Below are 16,335 nucleotides of genomic sequence, written 5' to 3' on the forward strand. Positions count from 1 at the left end.
CATCAGTTCTCTTACGAGAGGTTCTCTCGTATTGCGTAGTTGCTTACGCTACGGGAAAGCCTTTCTTTCTCGAGATACTGAAGCCAAAAATTATCCTTAATTTTTATAATCTTGTCAACGCAGTGCGGCAGCCTGCAGACCTAGGGCAAGCTTACTAGCGTGCCCATTGGCTGCCCTGCGGCAACTGCAGCAGCCTACCGCTGAGCCCTTGGCGTGACGTCACGACCAATGAGCGCGCTTGGCGCGCTTAATGCGTCACAGCCCGCGAAAAGGGGTGTGGCTTAGCGTATATAAACAGGGCTCGGAGGCTGCTTCTCTGATTTCTGTCTTTTCAGCGAAGCTCTACGCATCGCTGCTCTCTGAGGAAGCCGCCGTCGAATCAAGCGACCAGCACGCCGAGGATCTCAGCCTTAGGACGCCGGCCGCCTTCGCCGCCTTCAGCTTTCCCTGCCTGCTTCGCTATCCGGCGAATATATCCTTTTACTGCTCTGTGTTGTATGTGTTTGTGTGTTCGCCCCGCGACACACTTTGCATCTAAAAGAGCGCGAGGCGTTGTTGCAAATGCCTCGCTCATCCTGTGGCTCGTGCAGAGCCGCGCTCAGCGACGGAGACCGCCACGTGATCTGCGCTCTCTGCCTGGGTTTCGACCACGCAGCCCGCGCCCTTCACGGGCGGCTGCGAACAGTGTGAGGACTTGCCGATGTCGACCCTGCGGGCTCGACTCGCCATGTTTCACGATCCTCCACCTTCTCCGGCTGCCTCTTCCGGGCCGCGTAAGAAAAAACGCCGCTCTCAAAGGCCTTCCGAGCCGGTGGTTATAGCTGAGCGCTCGCCGGAGCCCCTCCCGCGAGCCTCGCTCTCTCCTTCTCCCCCGCCCTTCACCGACGCGCAGCGGCCGGCCTCTGCCCGCACTGCCGTCGCCTCAGGGGATGAAGCAGACCAGCTGGTTACTCCCCTCTGTCAAGCCGCGCAAACGGCGCCGCTCACAAGGGATGTCAGAACGGACGGTCACGGGCTATAGCTTCCTTTACGTTACAGGGAAGCTACCCCCCCCCCGGATGACGCACGCCCTCTCCCCCTCTGTTCGAGCCGCGCAAGGCGCCACTCACAAGGGATGTCAGAAGTAGACGGTCACGGGCTGGCTTCCTTTACGTTATAAGAAAGCTACCCCGCGTCTCGGTCGCGCGCGTCACTCTCCGGCCACCTCCGTTTCTCACACATTTCTCAGTCCCCTCCTAGCTCAGGCGACTAGAAATATCTATATTGCAGTAAACGAGCCTGTTATACACGCACGCCTGCAAACAAACGATGTCACAGCACATAATGACATCTTCCTGCTCTCTCTCCCTTTGTTCGAGCCGCGCAACTGCGCCGTTCTCAAGGGATATCAGAGCGGACGTCACGAGCACCGGCGAAAGGAGGAAGAGAGAGTGTTTTCGTCCCGCTTAGGCCGGACTTCCTCCAATCCTCGCATATTTCTCAGTCCCCTCTAAGTTCAGGCGGCTGGAAATACTATTATTGCAGTAAACGAGCCTGTTGTAATACACGCGCGCCTGCAAACAAACGCTCGGTCATATGCTCGCACTGACTGGAAGCTCATGTGTGCCCCTGTGGCTCAGTGGCAGAACATTAGACTTCCGCACCAGAGACCTGTGTTCGAATCCGGCTCTGGCAGCAGAAAAAAATTTTTTCTGCTTGCTTCTCCGAGCTCGCGGCCAGCTTTCTTACATACAGAAAGCAAACCCGCATCTCACGGGATACATATTTCTCAGTCCCCTCTAAGTTAGGCGGCTGGAAATACTAATGCTGCAGTAAACGGGCCTGTTTTAATACACGCGCGCCTGCAAACAAACGCCGAAACACGACGCTCGGTCATATGCTCGCACCAACTGGAAGCTCATGTGTGCCCCTGTGGCTCAGTGGCAGAATTTTACGCTTCTGCACTGGAGAACCGTGTTCAAATCCGGCTCTGGCGGCAGAAAATATTTTTTCTGCTGTCTTCTCCGAGCTCGCGGCCAGCTTTCTTACATACAGAAAGCGAACCTGCATCTCACAGGATGGTGCTTGAGTATTTATGAGCGTCTAAACATATGAGCCATCAAAGCATTTGCTCTATAACGCCGATGGTGTTACAAGTGTAGAAAATGTGCCCACTCCCATGTGCTCACTGCTACACACAAACACGGTCCCCATGGTAACGCGTTCAGAGCTCTCTCTCATAAAGCGGTCACACGCCGCTCGAGTAATAAGTGTAGTAAATGTGCCCACAACTCTGTGCTCACATCTACCTGTAACTCGCTCTGCCACTCGGTTACCCCGGGCAACAGCGGCTCAAGCCGAGGGTGTTATAAGTGTAGAAAATGTGCCCACTCCCATGTGCTCACTGCTTCACACAAACATGGTCCCCATGGTAACGCGCATAGAGCGCTCTCTCATAAAGCGGACACAAGCCGCTCGAGTACTAAGTGTAGTAAATGTGCCCACAACTTTGTGCTCACACCTACCCGCTGCTCGCTCTGCCATTCAGTTACCTCGGGTCGCACACCCTCTAAGCTCCCAAACTCTGGCCGTGTCATAAGTGTAAACTCTGCGCCCGCTCAGGTGCACGCGCACTCACTTTTAGACATTACAATCCCCACGCCGCTTTCGCGCCAGGGGTGTTTGTCAGCAAATCGCGCTCCATCCTCTGGGACCGAGCTACCGAACGCTGTACAGCCGGCCAATACTGTTTACCAGCCCCCGTGTTCGAGCACCAGCGGCGCGCACGCCGCTCCATCCTCTCTGATACAGGTTCCCCAATCCCGCGCAGCGCGGCGATCTGAACCCAGAGACCATTCGACCCCTAGCTATGCATGCGGAAGCATGGGAAGCTATTCAGGGCGCGTCAGAATGGGTGCTGAGTACTATAAAACACGGCTATTCGCTTCAATTCGCTCGTCGCCCTCCGCGCTTTCTAGCACAGACGGAGACGAAAGTGAGTTCAGAAGCTGCGCACCTGCTTCAAGCCGAAATAGCGAAGCTACTGCGCAAAAGGGCTATAGAACAGGTTCATCCTTCTCTAAGCGAGTCGAGCCTTTACAGCCGCTACTTCCTCGTACCCAAGAAGGACGGAGCGTTAAGACCTATTTTAGATCTGAGACATCTGAACAAAGCCCTCATGAGACGGCCGTCCAAAATGATCACAACCAGAAAAATCCTCGCGCAGATTTGCCCAGGAGACTGGTTTATCTCTCTCGATCTAAAAGACGCATATTTTCAGATCCAGATAACTCCCCGTCACAGGCCATTCTTGAGATTCGCCTTCAACGGTCGAGTATATCAGTACACAATCCTGCCCTTCGGCCTGTCTTTGGCACCCCGTACATTACGAAATGCATGGACACGGCTCTCGCTCCCCTGAGAAAACAGAGAATGCGAATACTGAATTATCTGGACGATTGGCTTATTCTAGCGCTGTCAGAGACGGAACTTGTGTCTCACGGAACAGCGCTTCTCAGCCATCTGGAGGATCTGGGTCTCTCGGTCACTGGACCAAGAGCTCGCTATCGCCCCGTCAGTCAATTTCCTTCTTGGAATAGAACTGGACTCGGTGGCTATGACGGCCAGACTGTCGGAGCAGCGCGCGCGCCGCATCCGCCTCCTCGCCGCATCCCTCCAAATAGGCAGCCGGGTTCCGCTGAGGACATTCCAGCGTATCCTGGGGCATATTGCCTCAGCTGCAGCAGCGCTCCAGCTGGGCTTACTGCGCATGCGCCCGCTTCAACGCTGGCTGAAAGCGCGCGTGCCCCACCGAGCCTGGGCGGCCGGCGGCTTGCGAGTCAGAGTGAATCAGAGCTGCTTTTCAGCCCTGCAGCCCTGGCTGGCAGCCGAATGATATCACACAGGAGTGACTATGGGAGTGATTTCACACCGGAAAGTTGTCTCGACAGACGCTTCCAACCTAGATTGGGGAGCGCTCTTCGAAGGCAGACCGGTCTATGGCCGCTGGTCAGACCAGGAGAATCTCCTACACATAAACTGTCTAGAGATGCTCGCGGTCGAGAAAGCTCTCAAACACTTCCTCCCATTCCTCCACGGTCACCATGTTCTAGTCCGCACGGACAATACATCAGTAGTGGCCTATGTGAATCGCCAGGGCGGTGTCAGATCAGACGCTCTGCACCCTGGCGGAACGCCTCCTCGTGTGGGCTCAGCACTCTCTGCGCTCGCTGAGAGAGCCGCGCATGTGCCTGGCCACCTGAACGAGGGCCCCGACAGACTGTCCAGGGACAGCGTTCCCCCTGGGGAGTGGTCTCAACACCCCCAAACAGTCCAGTCACTGTGGCGCCGTTTCGGCAAAGCGAAAGTCGACCTTTTTGCGTCAAAAGACAACGCTCATTGCCCAGAGTTCTTCTCGAAGAACGAGGACGCGCTGGCCCAGACCCGGCCCAGCGGGCCGCTGTATGCTTTTCCCCCGGTCTCTCTGCTGCCTCAGGTCATCAAGAGAATCAGGGAAGCGCGCCACACAGTGCTCCTCTTAGCCCCATACTGGGAGAACCAAGCTTGGTTCCCGGATCTAATACAGCTGGCAGACTCAGCCCCCTGGCCGATACCGGTGAAGAGAGACCTTTTCTCTCAAGCCCGCGGCTCGATATGGCATCCCCATCCAGAGCGCTGTCTCTGCATGCGTGGAGCCTCAACGATTACACGCTGATCTGCCAGACGGGGTCATGAACACGATCATACAATCTAGAGCCCCCTCTACGAGGCGGCTCTACATGTCGAAATGGTCAGTGTTTAACAGATGGTGCACTGCTAAGGGGCTCGATCCACAGACATGTGGGGTATCGCGAGTACTGTGTTTCCTTCAAGAGTTACTGGACGCGGGCAGGTCCCCCTCCACGCTCAAAGTCTATGTCACGGCCATTTCAGCGCTCTCTGTTCAGAGCTGGGCCGCGCATTAGGAAGGAACGAGTTCGTCATCCGCTTCCTTAGGGGAGCCAGGAGGATGAACCCCCCGCGACCCCCCTCGGTTCCTATGTGGGATCTTTCACTGGTCTTGGAGGCCCTGAAAGCGCATCCCTTCGAACCCTTGGAAACTGTGGATATGAAATACCTCACGCTCAAAACCGTTTTTCTGATAGCACTGTCTTCAGTCAAACGAGTGGTGGAACAGCTCTTTGTTTCGTTTGGCGGGCGCACCAAGGGTCTCGCCGCCTCGAAACACAGCCTGTCCAGATGGATAGTGGACGCTATTGCTGCTGCTTATGTGTCTAAAGACCTGCAGTGCCCATTGGGCATTCAAGCTCACTCCACCAGAGGCATGGCCTCGTCGTGGGCGTGGTCCAGCGGGATTCCCATTCATGACATTTGTGCAGTGGCAGGCTGGGCCTCCCCCTCCACATTTGTTAGGTTTTACAACCTGGATGTTCCCGCCTTGCAGGCGAAAGTGTTATCAGTCTAAGTCTCGCGTATGCCAGCCCACTATCTGTGCGCGGGCTACGTTGTGTGATTTAGCTCTACTGGTTGAGCTGCACTATGCAGGGAATTGTCAGTTCGGACCGGCCGTGCCGCTCCTAACCCCCTAGTGTGTGCTTATGTACGGCGCTAGCCCTCTTCGGGCCGCCCGGCTCTCTGCTATCACGTTCCCCGGGCTCTCCCTGGGACTCATTCAGTGGATGCTGGGCGCGCACGGCGTTGACAAGGGCGTTCCCGTAGCGTAAGCAACTACGCAATACGAGAGAACCTCTCGTAAGAGAACGTTTCGGTTACTCACGTAACCTCTGTTCTCTCTAGAAGAGGGAACGAGTATTGCGTAGCCCGCCGTGCTCGCACCACGAGCTCATTTCGCTTCATGCGACAGAAACCAGAGAAGCAGCCTCCGAGCCCTGTTTATATACGCTAAGCCACACCCCTTTTCGCGGGCTGTGACGCATTAAGCGCGCCAAGCGCGCTCATTGGTCGTGACGTCACGCCAAGGGCTCAGCGGTAGGCTGCTGCAGTTGCCGCAGGGCAGCCAATGGGCACGCTAGTAAGCTTGCCCTAGGTCTGCAGGCTGCCGCACTGCGTTGACAAGATTATAAAAATTAAGGATAATTTTTGGCTTCAGTATCTCGAGAAAGAAAGGCTTTCCCGTAGCGTAAGCAACTACGCAATACTCGTTCCCTCTTCTAGAGAGAACAGAGGTTACGTGAGTAACCGAAACGTTTTATTTTATATTTTAAATACTTTTATAATGGTCATATTATATCATGGGTAAGTGATAATGCAGCCATGTTTGTTTACATTGCTCCTCAGTCAGGGATTGAGAGCTTGTTACATTTACGACACATAGATTCCACTTCTAGGAGAAGAATAACTATTGTCAATTTATATTTGAAAGGTTATTTTCTCAATTATATGAACATATAGGACATGTTAATGTCATGTTTAATCTGTTTGGTTTCGTTTTCTCTGTGTTTTGTTCCTGTTTTGCCTTCTAGTTAGTTTCCATAGTTCATAATTAGTTAGCCTGTTCTGTTTTAGTCAGTTATCCACAGTGTATTTAAGCTCTCAGTTTCATGTGTTCCTTTGTCCGGTCTTGTCTATGTTACATTATTCTCCTTAGTTTTAGTTAGTGGATTATAATAAAGACTGTTTTGTTTCTCTACTCCTTCATCGTGCGCTCTCAATACAACCTACTCCTCACATGCTAGATATCAGTGTGTTTTTTACAACTATAAAAAAAATGTAACAATCTGAAACGCAAGTATCAAACACGAAACGCAAGTAACTTTGTGGGCGGCGCAAATCTAAGATGTGTTGGTCTGAAGTCGCTTCATTACTCATAGGTGTGGTTTGGGCATAGCGTGAAATAAACCAATCAGAGCGTCATCTCACATTCCCTTTAAGAGCAGGCACGCTTGTTCCATGGCGGATTGCTATTATAACGGCGGATTTGCCAGGAGCGGTTCACAGCCGAGGAGACCGACGTTCTCGTCAGGGCCGTAAAACACAGAGAGTGACATTGGGGACGGAGAAACACACCCAGATTAGCTTCGGTTAAACAGGCATATGATCATTTGGGTAAATGTGTAAGCTAGATTTATGCCTATTTTTTCACATCTTCATGGACACAACAATGATTTCCCTCATGTGGAATATTTTTCCTTGTAATAATGTATGGTTTACAAAAATGAAAACTGCTGCGTCTGTGTGTAGATGAGAGAAGCAAAGTGTGTGTGTGTTGTGCACACGCTACATTGATTATGGTCAAGCATGCGCCCTTAAAATAGCATGAATAACGCGCCACTGACTTTAGACAAGGTTTCTCCTGGTCAGTGGAGGAATTGTTTTCTGAAACTGCAAAATAGCACCAGGGAACGTTTGCGCCGGATCACGCCTCCTCTTTTCACTGAACCGCCCCCGGGAGCGCAAGTTCATTCCCTAATTTACCGACGTGCGTCTGTGGAGGGAAAAGTCCGCTGTGCGTCGGGTGCAAAATAGGAATGATACATGCGTCGCTGTACAAAGTCAATTGCGCTGGGTGCAAGATAGGGCCCACTGTCTTTGTATTTTGAACGTTGTTTGAAAACACTGAAAGTTTGTGATTATATAAATCCTATATGAGCGTGTCAATCTCTGGCAGAGCATGAAAGCTGATTTGTGTTTAGCAGTCTTGTAAGTGTGATTGTATTGCAGCTTGCCTTGTGACAGGCATGGTTTCGTGGGCCGGTTACAGCGTTTCAGAGGGCTGTAGTTTATGGACCCCTGGCCTAAATACTGTTTGGCAGAGAGCGAGAGACAACCCCGTTTAGGTCTAGGACGACTGGAATCCTTGACAAAGGGAACTTGGACATGTTTGTAGCTCACTTTCTTGGCTGACTGGATCACCTTCTGCTGTTTTGCCATCGTGAATGAAGCAGCTCACATATCTGGCACTGACGCATGCCTTATTACCACAGTTCCAGATGCCCAATGCTATCCTCGAATATAATGCTTGCTCAGTGTGTTAAACGTGAATCCATAAGTGTGAGTCTTAAGTCTTTTAACAATGACCAACACCGTTGACATGTTTTTGTGCAGCAAAGCAAACATTTAATATGTAAGTTATACAAACTCATGCAATACATCTTTCTCATATGGGCTAGAATGACTCTGTGTGTGTGTGTGTGTGTGTGTGTGTGTGTGTGTGTGTGTGTGTGTGTGTGTGTGTGTGTGTGTGTGTGTGTGTGTGTGTGTGTGTGTGTGTGTGTGTGTGTGTGTGTGTGTGTGTGTGTGTGTGTGTGTGTGGGGTTCAGGTAAAACCTACATATTGGGGACAAAATGTCTGAAATGACTGGAATAACCAAAGCCATTTAACAGAACAGGAATCATACATCAGTTAACAACACACCAAACTTGAAAAAGGTAGAACGTTTGGATGATAAATTTTCACTTAGACATCAAAAATAGCAAAACTTCCTGATCTCCATCTGTTCCTTGAAGCTGGCGACGAGATCTACCCGTAGGGAAACCAGCATTGCCTCATTAAGACAGACACATGTGCCGTTCTGCCAGTTCCTCTAAACACGCATCCAATTAAAAATGTGAAATTACACAAGATCACACATGATCAGCCAACATGAACACCAGAGTGTCACGTCTGTGAGAGGGAGCAGTGCTAATGCGTTTGCAGGGTGTACATGTGTATTGCTTATTTTCACACCATATTTTCTGACCTAATTTTATTTATTTCTCAGATTCAAAGTAAACCTATATGTGGATTAAACAGGATTTTAAGAGCGGTCATGTTAAACGGTGCTGATATCTGACATAAACTGTGGATGTACACTGACTGATTTGAGAACCCTATTAACCTTATAGCAACATTATTTTGCTAGAGTAGTAATAACGGGCCTTTAAAGTGTATTATGAGAAAATTTAATTGTTTTTAATTTTTTTTTTTTACTGCTAACAAATTAACAAAGGAATCTCTCTAATATGAAATAAGACAAAGCAGACCTGCAGTATTCAGGCCTGGTTATAATTTTATTCTAATAACCTGTTACTAAACGTGTCCTCTGATGTTCATCAGACATCACTTAATTTGCTGAACAAAAACTGTATAAATATAGTTCCTATTAGTAGGAACCCGAACACAGGGTGATGATGCCATGGCAACACATCAGTGCTATAGAATCGTGTCAGTTGATTGGCTGATGGCACTAAAACATTGCTCATAAGGAGCTGTCAGAGCCTCCTTATAAATACACACATGGTGCCATTGTGTCTGATTTTTCTTTCTGCAGTGCACAGTTTGTCTCAGCCGGTTGTCCAACAACTCGTGAAATAATTCCACTTTTGAGTGGCAGTTATGTGGCTTCAGCCTTGCACACTATGACGGTCTCGAAAGCCTGTCAAGCTCATTTCAAGAGGCACAGCAGTGGATGCCGAGGCTTGACACTGAGGGCTACCAAGCGAATGACGAATGAATACTGAATTTTGTTCAGATGCAACTCCTTTGACACTTAAGGTGTATGTAGTTCCTGCTTTAAGATTTGGCTTTGCCTAATAGAGTCAGTGCATTTTCTAGTGTTTTCACCCCTGGACATTCGGGCTGAAAGTGAATGGAAGTTTGACTCCTGGATCACAAGTTCTTATCGGTCTACATTTTATGTATAGCTATTGGTGTGCTACTATGCTTGCCACATGGGCTGAGCTACTGTTTGCATGGCGTGACTGCATATCATTCCCATAGCGTCATCTTGCAGCGTTGAGTTCCAACAAAATGGAAAGTCTAGTTTACTGATGTAACCCTGATTCCCTGAGTGGGAACAAGACGCTGTGTAGCTTCTTGGGCTTGTGCCCTTTGCAGACAAATCTAATGCAGTGGTGCCAAGTATGGGCGAGTAAGGCTCCTTATGGGCGTCATCCATCAGCCAATGAACTGGCGTGATTCTGTAGGACAACGTGACCACTGATGTGTTCCCATTGCATCATTACGCAGCGTCTCGTTCCCACAAAGGGAACGTCTTGGTTACGCAAGTACCCTTGTTCCCTTTTTGTCAGTCGCGTTCAACGTTACGTCAGAACAACTGACGACTCGGGATCCCAGTTCATCAGTCGTTCTGACGTAACGTCGATTGTGACCGACTAAAAGGGAACCAGGGTTACCTCATTAACCTAGATGTTTTCTTGTTATTTGTATGATTTTTATGTAAATGCCAGCTGTCCCTTCACATGCTCATGCCATGACTCCACCTATTTACTCTTTTGTCTGTTTTTGTCTGCAGTTCTGGAAACATGCCGAAGCACGTGGAGGTCAGAATGCATGAGAGCCACCTGGAGCCCATTGAGGCGAGGCCGAGGTCCAAATTTATCACAATATGCCAGAAGCTGCGCAAGAACTTGCTACTCACACTGACTGTCCTGGGTGAGTGCTCTTCAACATTTGACAGTGATGAACAGTTTCACAGCACTCGTAGCATCATTACACATAGAGCTATGCTGAATATCTGGACAGGAGAGGCTCGGAACACCACGGGAAACAGCTGACTGTAAATCCTGCTATTTGTTTTAAACCTCCGTCAAATAAAGTGAAATAAATTGTGGGGAATGAGTATTTCTGCAGAGAAAATATGCTTTCACTTACTGCGACTGAAGCATTGTTGAACACAGTATATATTTGAACAGGTGAATATGTGATGAGCTCTAGAGTGTGTGTATAGCAGTTAGTGTCTCTGTGAATAAATCCGGCGTGGGCGGGTGTGATACATGTGCGATATGAGTGTGTTTCAGGACGTAACAAACAAACTTCTTTGCAGGATTATAAAGCCAGAAAGTAATCTGCCTCAGCATTAGTGCTGTAAAGAGTGTTAGGTCCATGTAGAGCTGAACGGCAGAAGACTGCACTATTCCCAGAGCCTTCACTACACACAGATCTGGATAATGACGCCTCATACAGCATTGTTCCACAACACAATATCTGAAAACATGCTGTGTGTATGTCATGGTACATATGACTACCCAGACCTGAATTTCAAGACTCAATAAGACTTTTATTTTTTTGTCCAATTTCAGCCCACTACACATGATCAGTCAATCATGCCATTTTTTCATATTTATTTAACATCTGCCTTTGGTTTCAGAGGACCTTAACTGGGTGGTGAGATCATTTGTTTGGAATCACATATGTTCAGGAATACTTTGTCCAAATGATCCAAAAGAAGGGCTTCTCTTTTCCCCATCCCAGGTGTGATTTTGGGAGCGGTTTTTGGTATGCTGCTGCGTGTCGCTTCTCCGATCGATGACAACATTGTCATGGTCATTGCCTTCCCTGGAGATATTCTAATGAGGATGCTGAAAATGCTCATCCTTCCCTTAATCATCTCCAGCTTAATCACAGGTAACACACAAACCTCCTCTTTTAACAAGCCGTCGACTGTCCACATACTGTACAACAACTTCTACTGATAAATAATGCCTGTGTGTGTTATATTACACTAACAAACAGAGGGAGAGAGATCAATACTCCTTAACCCTTATGCCTTTTGAAAATATGGTCATATCATTGATGTAATAAAGCCAAAATCTAGTGATGCAGAGTAATGTGAGAAAAACTGTGCTCTGTCTTTTTAGGTTGCACTGTTCTCATAACTGATGTTTGCTTCTGCTTCAGCTGCATTGTTTACTGTATTTACTCTTCAGAGTCAAAGCATTCTCTACGGTGTTATTTACAGCTGGTCACTTCATGCGCCTCAGTGATTTGATTATTTACTATTCGATTTGCACATTCCATTTTACACTTGGCAAAATTAACATATCTTTACAAAATGGGAATAAATCTGATGTCAAATTCCTGTGTTTGCACTAAATGAGACTCAACTGAGCTCCCGAACGCCTCCTCCTAAAGTCTATATTGCAATCTGTCTCAAGCGCTTGGTCTCTTCATGATTATATATATATTCCTGTTAGGACTGAACGATACATCGAATTTTCATCGTCATCGCGATATGAACTCGCGCGATGAACACATCGCAACAGACAGCCTGACACGATGAATAACACCTGGTTCAGATTACAAGATTTTTGTGTCTGTTACGATAGTCACGGTGTCAGATTACTCGATTTTGACTCCTAAAATCTTGTCGTGTCACGGACAAGAAACATGTCAGACTACACGTTGCTTTCCAACCAGTCATCGCGTGCCGTCACACGCACACATTCACTCGCAAACACACACACACACACACACACACACACACACTGTCCCTCACTCACTCGCGCTAAATAGTAATCCAGGCAGGTAATAAACGTTTGACCTATCACGCAAATAACCTATTAAAGCACTAAGATGGGAACAGTATATTCTATTTTACAATGTCTATTTCAAAAAAAAATAGCTAACATTGATGTTAGCGATAGCTAACATTCACATTTGAATATTTATCGCAAGTCATATCGTCATCACAATATTAAACAATGTTATCGCACATCGCAGCTTTTCCTCATATCGTGCAGCCCTAATTCCTGTAGTTCAATCAGTAAAGCATGGCGCTAGCAAAGCGAAGATCATGGGTTTGATTCGCAGGGAATGCATGAACTGATAAATGCAGTGAAGTGTTTCTGGATAAAAGTGTCTGCTGAACTGAAGTGTTTCTGGATAAAAGTGTCTGCTGAATGCATAAATGACTGTATGGCTGTGAAGTGTAAATTCTTAAATAACACAAAATCTTAACAAAAACTGTCCTTCAATGTCTGTGTATTCATTCATTTTAATCATGTAAGAGATAAATCATTGAATGCGGAGGGCAGATGTGAAGGAAGTCTCTCCTGTAGAAGAAATCCCCTTTTCTCAGAAAGAGAAGGGTCTTTTTTCAGTCATTATGTTTTGTGAACATGTTTAAATATGTTAAACTTTTGGTTTGATAACTCATTTTTCATGCCCTCTGTTTTACCATTAACAGACAACAGTGTCCAACAGACATTCACAAAAGTTCTTTAATATATTTTTAGATAATTAAACTTCTCTAAACTTTAATTTTCCCTCATGCCAATTCACTGAGGTTTAACACAAAAGTATAGAAAAGGGTCATGATTCCGTTTAGTGGAGCTTTTGCATGTCTTTGTGGATAGCAAGGGTCAGGCTGTCATTATTGCTATTTAAACTGCTTTGTGATGAGATATAGTTATATTTTTGTTATATCATATGTATTATTTATCATATATATAAACAAAGTTACGAGCTCGTAAATGTATAACTTTAGCTTTATTTTAGAGGTGGATTTACACAGCAATCACATTCACAGGATTCTTGTGCACACACAAAAGAAATAAGATGTGTGCTGATTGTCATAAAAGGGATGTTTAAAGATTTTTACTCTATGACTGCTTTCATAGCAATGCATTAAAGCAGATTGAGCTAGACTAGAGTGATAAAAGCTATATATCAAGACATTTGAGCTGGTGAATATGAAACAATGACATGACATTTCCCCAACCAAGGTCTGGCTGGTCTGGATGCGAAGTCAAGTGGTCGCCTGGGTTCCAGAGCCATGATCTATTACATGACCACTACTATCATTGCTGCTGTGCTGGGCGTGATCCTGGTGCTCCTCATCCACCCTGGAAATCCAAAACTCAAGGAGAATCTCGGAGAAGGAGCTAAGAATGATGAGGTTTCCAGTCTGGATGCCTTTTTTGACCTTATCAGAAACCTCTTTCCTGAGAACTTGGTTCAGGCTTGCTTCCAGCAGGTACGACGCCAGTTGATACAGCATACGTGTTATGTATATATGGCTGGGGGAAATAAAATAACTGATGCAGCATCCGCAAAGTTTCCACATTCATTTGGACATTCACTGTGAAAATATAATTCATTAGTTTCTTATGTAAATACAGCACTAGTAAATACCTGCATGTAATTACACTGCTGACTGAATGAACACTTAAACACCAACACCAACAGCTATATGTACTGTGTCATCACACTAAGCAGACTGTATTAAATGCTTAATGGTTAAGCATTTAACACAGTGGGACAGGAACAGGAACTTTAAGTGGGACAGGAACTTGCAACAAAATGGTGAATTGATTGAGGTGATGTTTAAATGCACAGATCCAGACCGTTGTGAAGAAGGTAGAAGTTCAACCTGACCCCGTTGACCCCAACAGCACCATGTCTGACTTTCTCTCTAATGCCACCAAGCCACCGCCCATTATCATAGACAAGAAATCTCTAGAGTTCAAGAGTGGAATGAATGTGCTGGGTAGGGCAATCATTCTCTCAAATATCTTTAGATAAATCCTTACCCTTTCATTTATTTATCTTTTTTCATCTTTGTCTTTCAATATGTTCCAGGTCTAATTGGATTCTTCATTGCCTTTGGAATTTGCATGGGCAAGATGGGAGAGAGAGCTAGGCTTATGATTGAGTTCTTCAACATTCTCAATGAGATTGTGATGAAGCTTGTCATCATGATTATGTGGTCAGTTGGACTTTTCATGTCCTCTAGCTGAATAAGAAGTCTAGTGATTATGTTTTATACCGATGGACTCACATTATGGACTGACTTTATACGTAGGTACTCACCCTTTGGCATCGCCTGCTTGATCTGTGGAAAGATCATCTCTATTAAAGATCTGGAGGTGGTGGCCAGGCAGCTGGGGATGTACATGGTGACGGTTATTGTTGGTCTGATCATCCATGGTGCCATATTCCTGCCATGCATCTACTTTGCAATTGTGAGGAAAAACCCCTTCACATTCTTCATGGGAATCTTCCAGGCCTGGATCACGGCTCTGGGCACAGCTTCTAGGTATGAAGTTACACTACATGATCTACATTCTATGTAGCCATACATTTGTAAAAAAAAAAACATTAAACCATACATTAAACATATATATTTACATTTTGTATCCATAGTGCAACATAATCACAAACATAATGTATTATCAGAGTCAGAATAATCATTTTTGTCTTTTCTTCTTCTAGTGCTGGCACTCTGCCTGTAACTTTCCGTTGTCTTGAAGAAAACCTTGGTATTGACAAGAGAGTTACACGTTTTGTGCTTCCAGTTGGAGCAACAATTAACATGGATGGAACAGCCCTTTATGAGGCTGTAGCTGCCATTTTTATTGCCCAGATGAACGGAATTTATTTAGATCCTGGTCAGATCGTCACTGTCAGGTAATAATAGGTTGGTTCGTAATTATATTATGAACCAACATCCACCTAATAATTCATGCACTGTGCACCAACTAAATGTTATAATTATTAAATGTTTTTTTGTAGGTGAATGTTCAACAATATGCATTTGTTCCTCCCAAGTTTTTTCCCCCAAAACACCCAAATGTAACATTTCACTTACCAGAAACTGCATTATGCATATCAAATAAATAGTGATTTTCTTATTAGCTGTGAATTTTTCTTGTCCTCTGCTGAGGCATACAGTAGCACCAAATCTTAAATAAAGTATAAATAAGTTAAAAACACCTAACACACTAACAAAATAGTCTAATTTTTAAACTAAGGTCAGTTCAGTGTCAATCCAGTTCTGTTCAATAACTGTGTAAAGTTCATCAATTATAAAATTAGTCCAATTCAGCTATGAAGCAGCTCTGTAGAATAAGAGTGAAGTCCTCATCCAGCTCAGATCAGTTCTTATCCATTAGTGTCAGTGCAGTCAGATCAATTATATTAGCAAAGCAAGGCAAGGCAAGGCAATTCATTTATAAAGCACTATTTAAAACAGTTAAACAGTTAAACACCAATGTGCTGTACAATTCTTAACCATGCAAAAAGCAAACATACAGTCCACACCAATATTACACAACACAGCAATAGTAGTAGTAGAGGTGAAGGAGGAATGGAGGGGGCTTTGGAAGTGGCTGAGGCGATGGTACAGGGAAGACAGTAGATGAAGAGGGGATGGTGCAATACGGACGACGAGACCCCGGCGATGATGATGAAGGGCGTCTGAAGGCACAGACCCAGAGATAACAGCCCATGGTGGAGACAAAGGAGGGAAGAGCCAAGGTGGTGTGGAGGCAGATGTCAACTGGGCGACGGCCGACGGAAACAGAGCCGATGGATCCCAGGACGCAGACGGAGAGCCGACTGATATGAGCGACATCGCTGGCACAGGACGATCATCTGAGGTGGAGCCAGACTGCCCGAGAACTGAGGTGATGGCGATGTGATGGAGGACTGAGGCATAACCAAAGGTCCGTGGCAGAGGTGGAGTGATAACTGACCAAGGGGGAGCCGGTGGGACGAGGGAACCCGGTGGAGCCGTAAGGCCGAGGATGTCTGGAGGAGCTAAGGTGAAGCCGACAGGTCGATGGGCTGAGACTGAGCAGGATGATCTGAGGCGGGAGGCTGAGCCACTGGATCTA

The 16,335-nt window shown here is 46.6% G+C and overlaps 1 protein-coding gene across 2 annotated transcripts in view; it reads left to right on the forward strand.

Annotated features, from left to right (window-relative positions):
- The window catches only part of slc1a2b (solute carrier family 1 member 2b), a 58,010-nt gene that overhangs the window by 25,720 nt on the left and 15,955 nt on the right, over nucleotides 1-16,335 (forward strand). For both annotated transcript variants that reach the window (XM_084397303.1, XM_084397302.1), the window contains exons 2-8: nucleotides 10,233-10,372; nucleotides 11,192-11,344; nucleotides 13,444-13,694; nucleotides 14,057-14,207; nucleotides 14,300-14,426; nucleotides 14,523-14,756; nucleotides 14,933-15,127. In XM_084397303.1, coding sequence (XP_084253429.1) covers nucleotides 10,243-10,372; nucleotides 11,192-11,344; nucleotides 13,444-13,694; nucleotides 14,057-14,207; nucleotides 14,300-14,426; nucleotides 14,523-14,756; nucleotides 14,933-15,127 — 1,241 coding nt within the window. In that variant the 5' untranslated portion in view covers nucleotides 10,233-10,242. The remainder of the gene's footprint in view (nucleotides 1-10,232; nucleotides 10,373-11,191; nucleotides 11,345-13,443; nucleotides 13,695-14,056; nucleotides 14,208-14,299; nucleotides 14,427-14,522; nucleotides 14,757-14,932; nucleotides 15,128-16,335) is intronic.

The sequence above is a fragment of the Rutilus rutilus genome (assembly GCF_951802725.1).
Source record: "Rutilus rutilus genome assembly, chromosome: 23".
In the NCBI taxonomy this organism is placed as follows: domain Eukaryota; kingdom Metazoa; phylum Chordata; class Actinopteri; order Cypriniformes; family Leuciscidae; genus Rutilus; species Rutilus rutilus.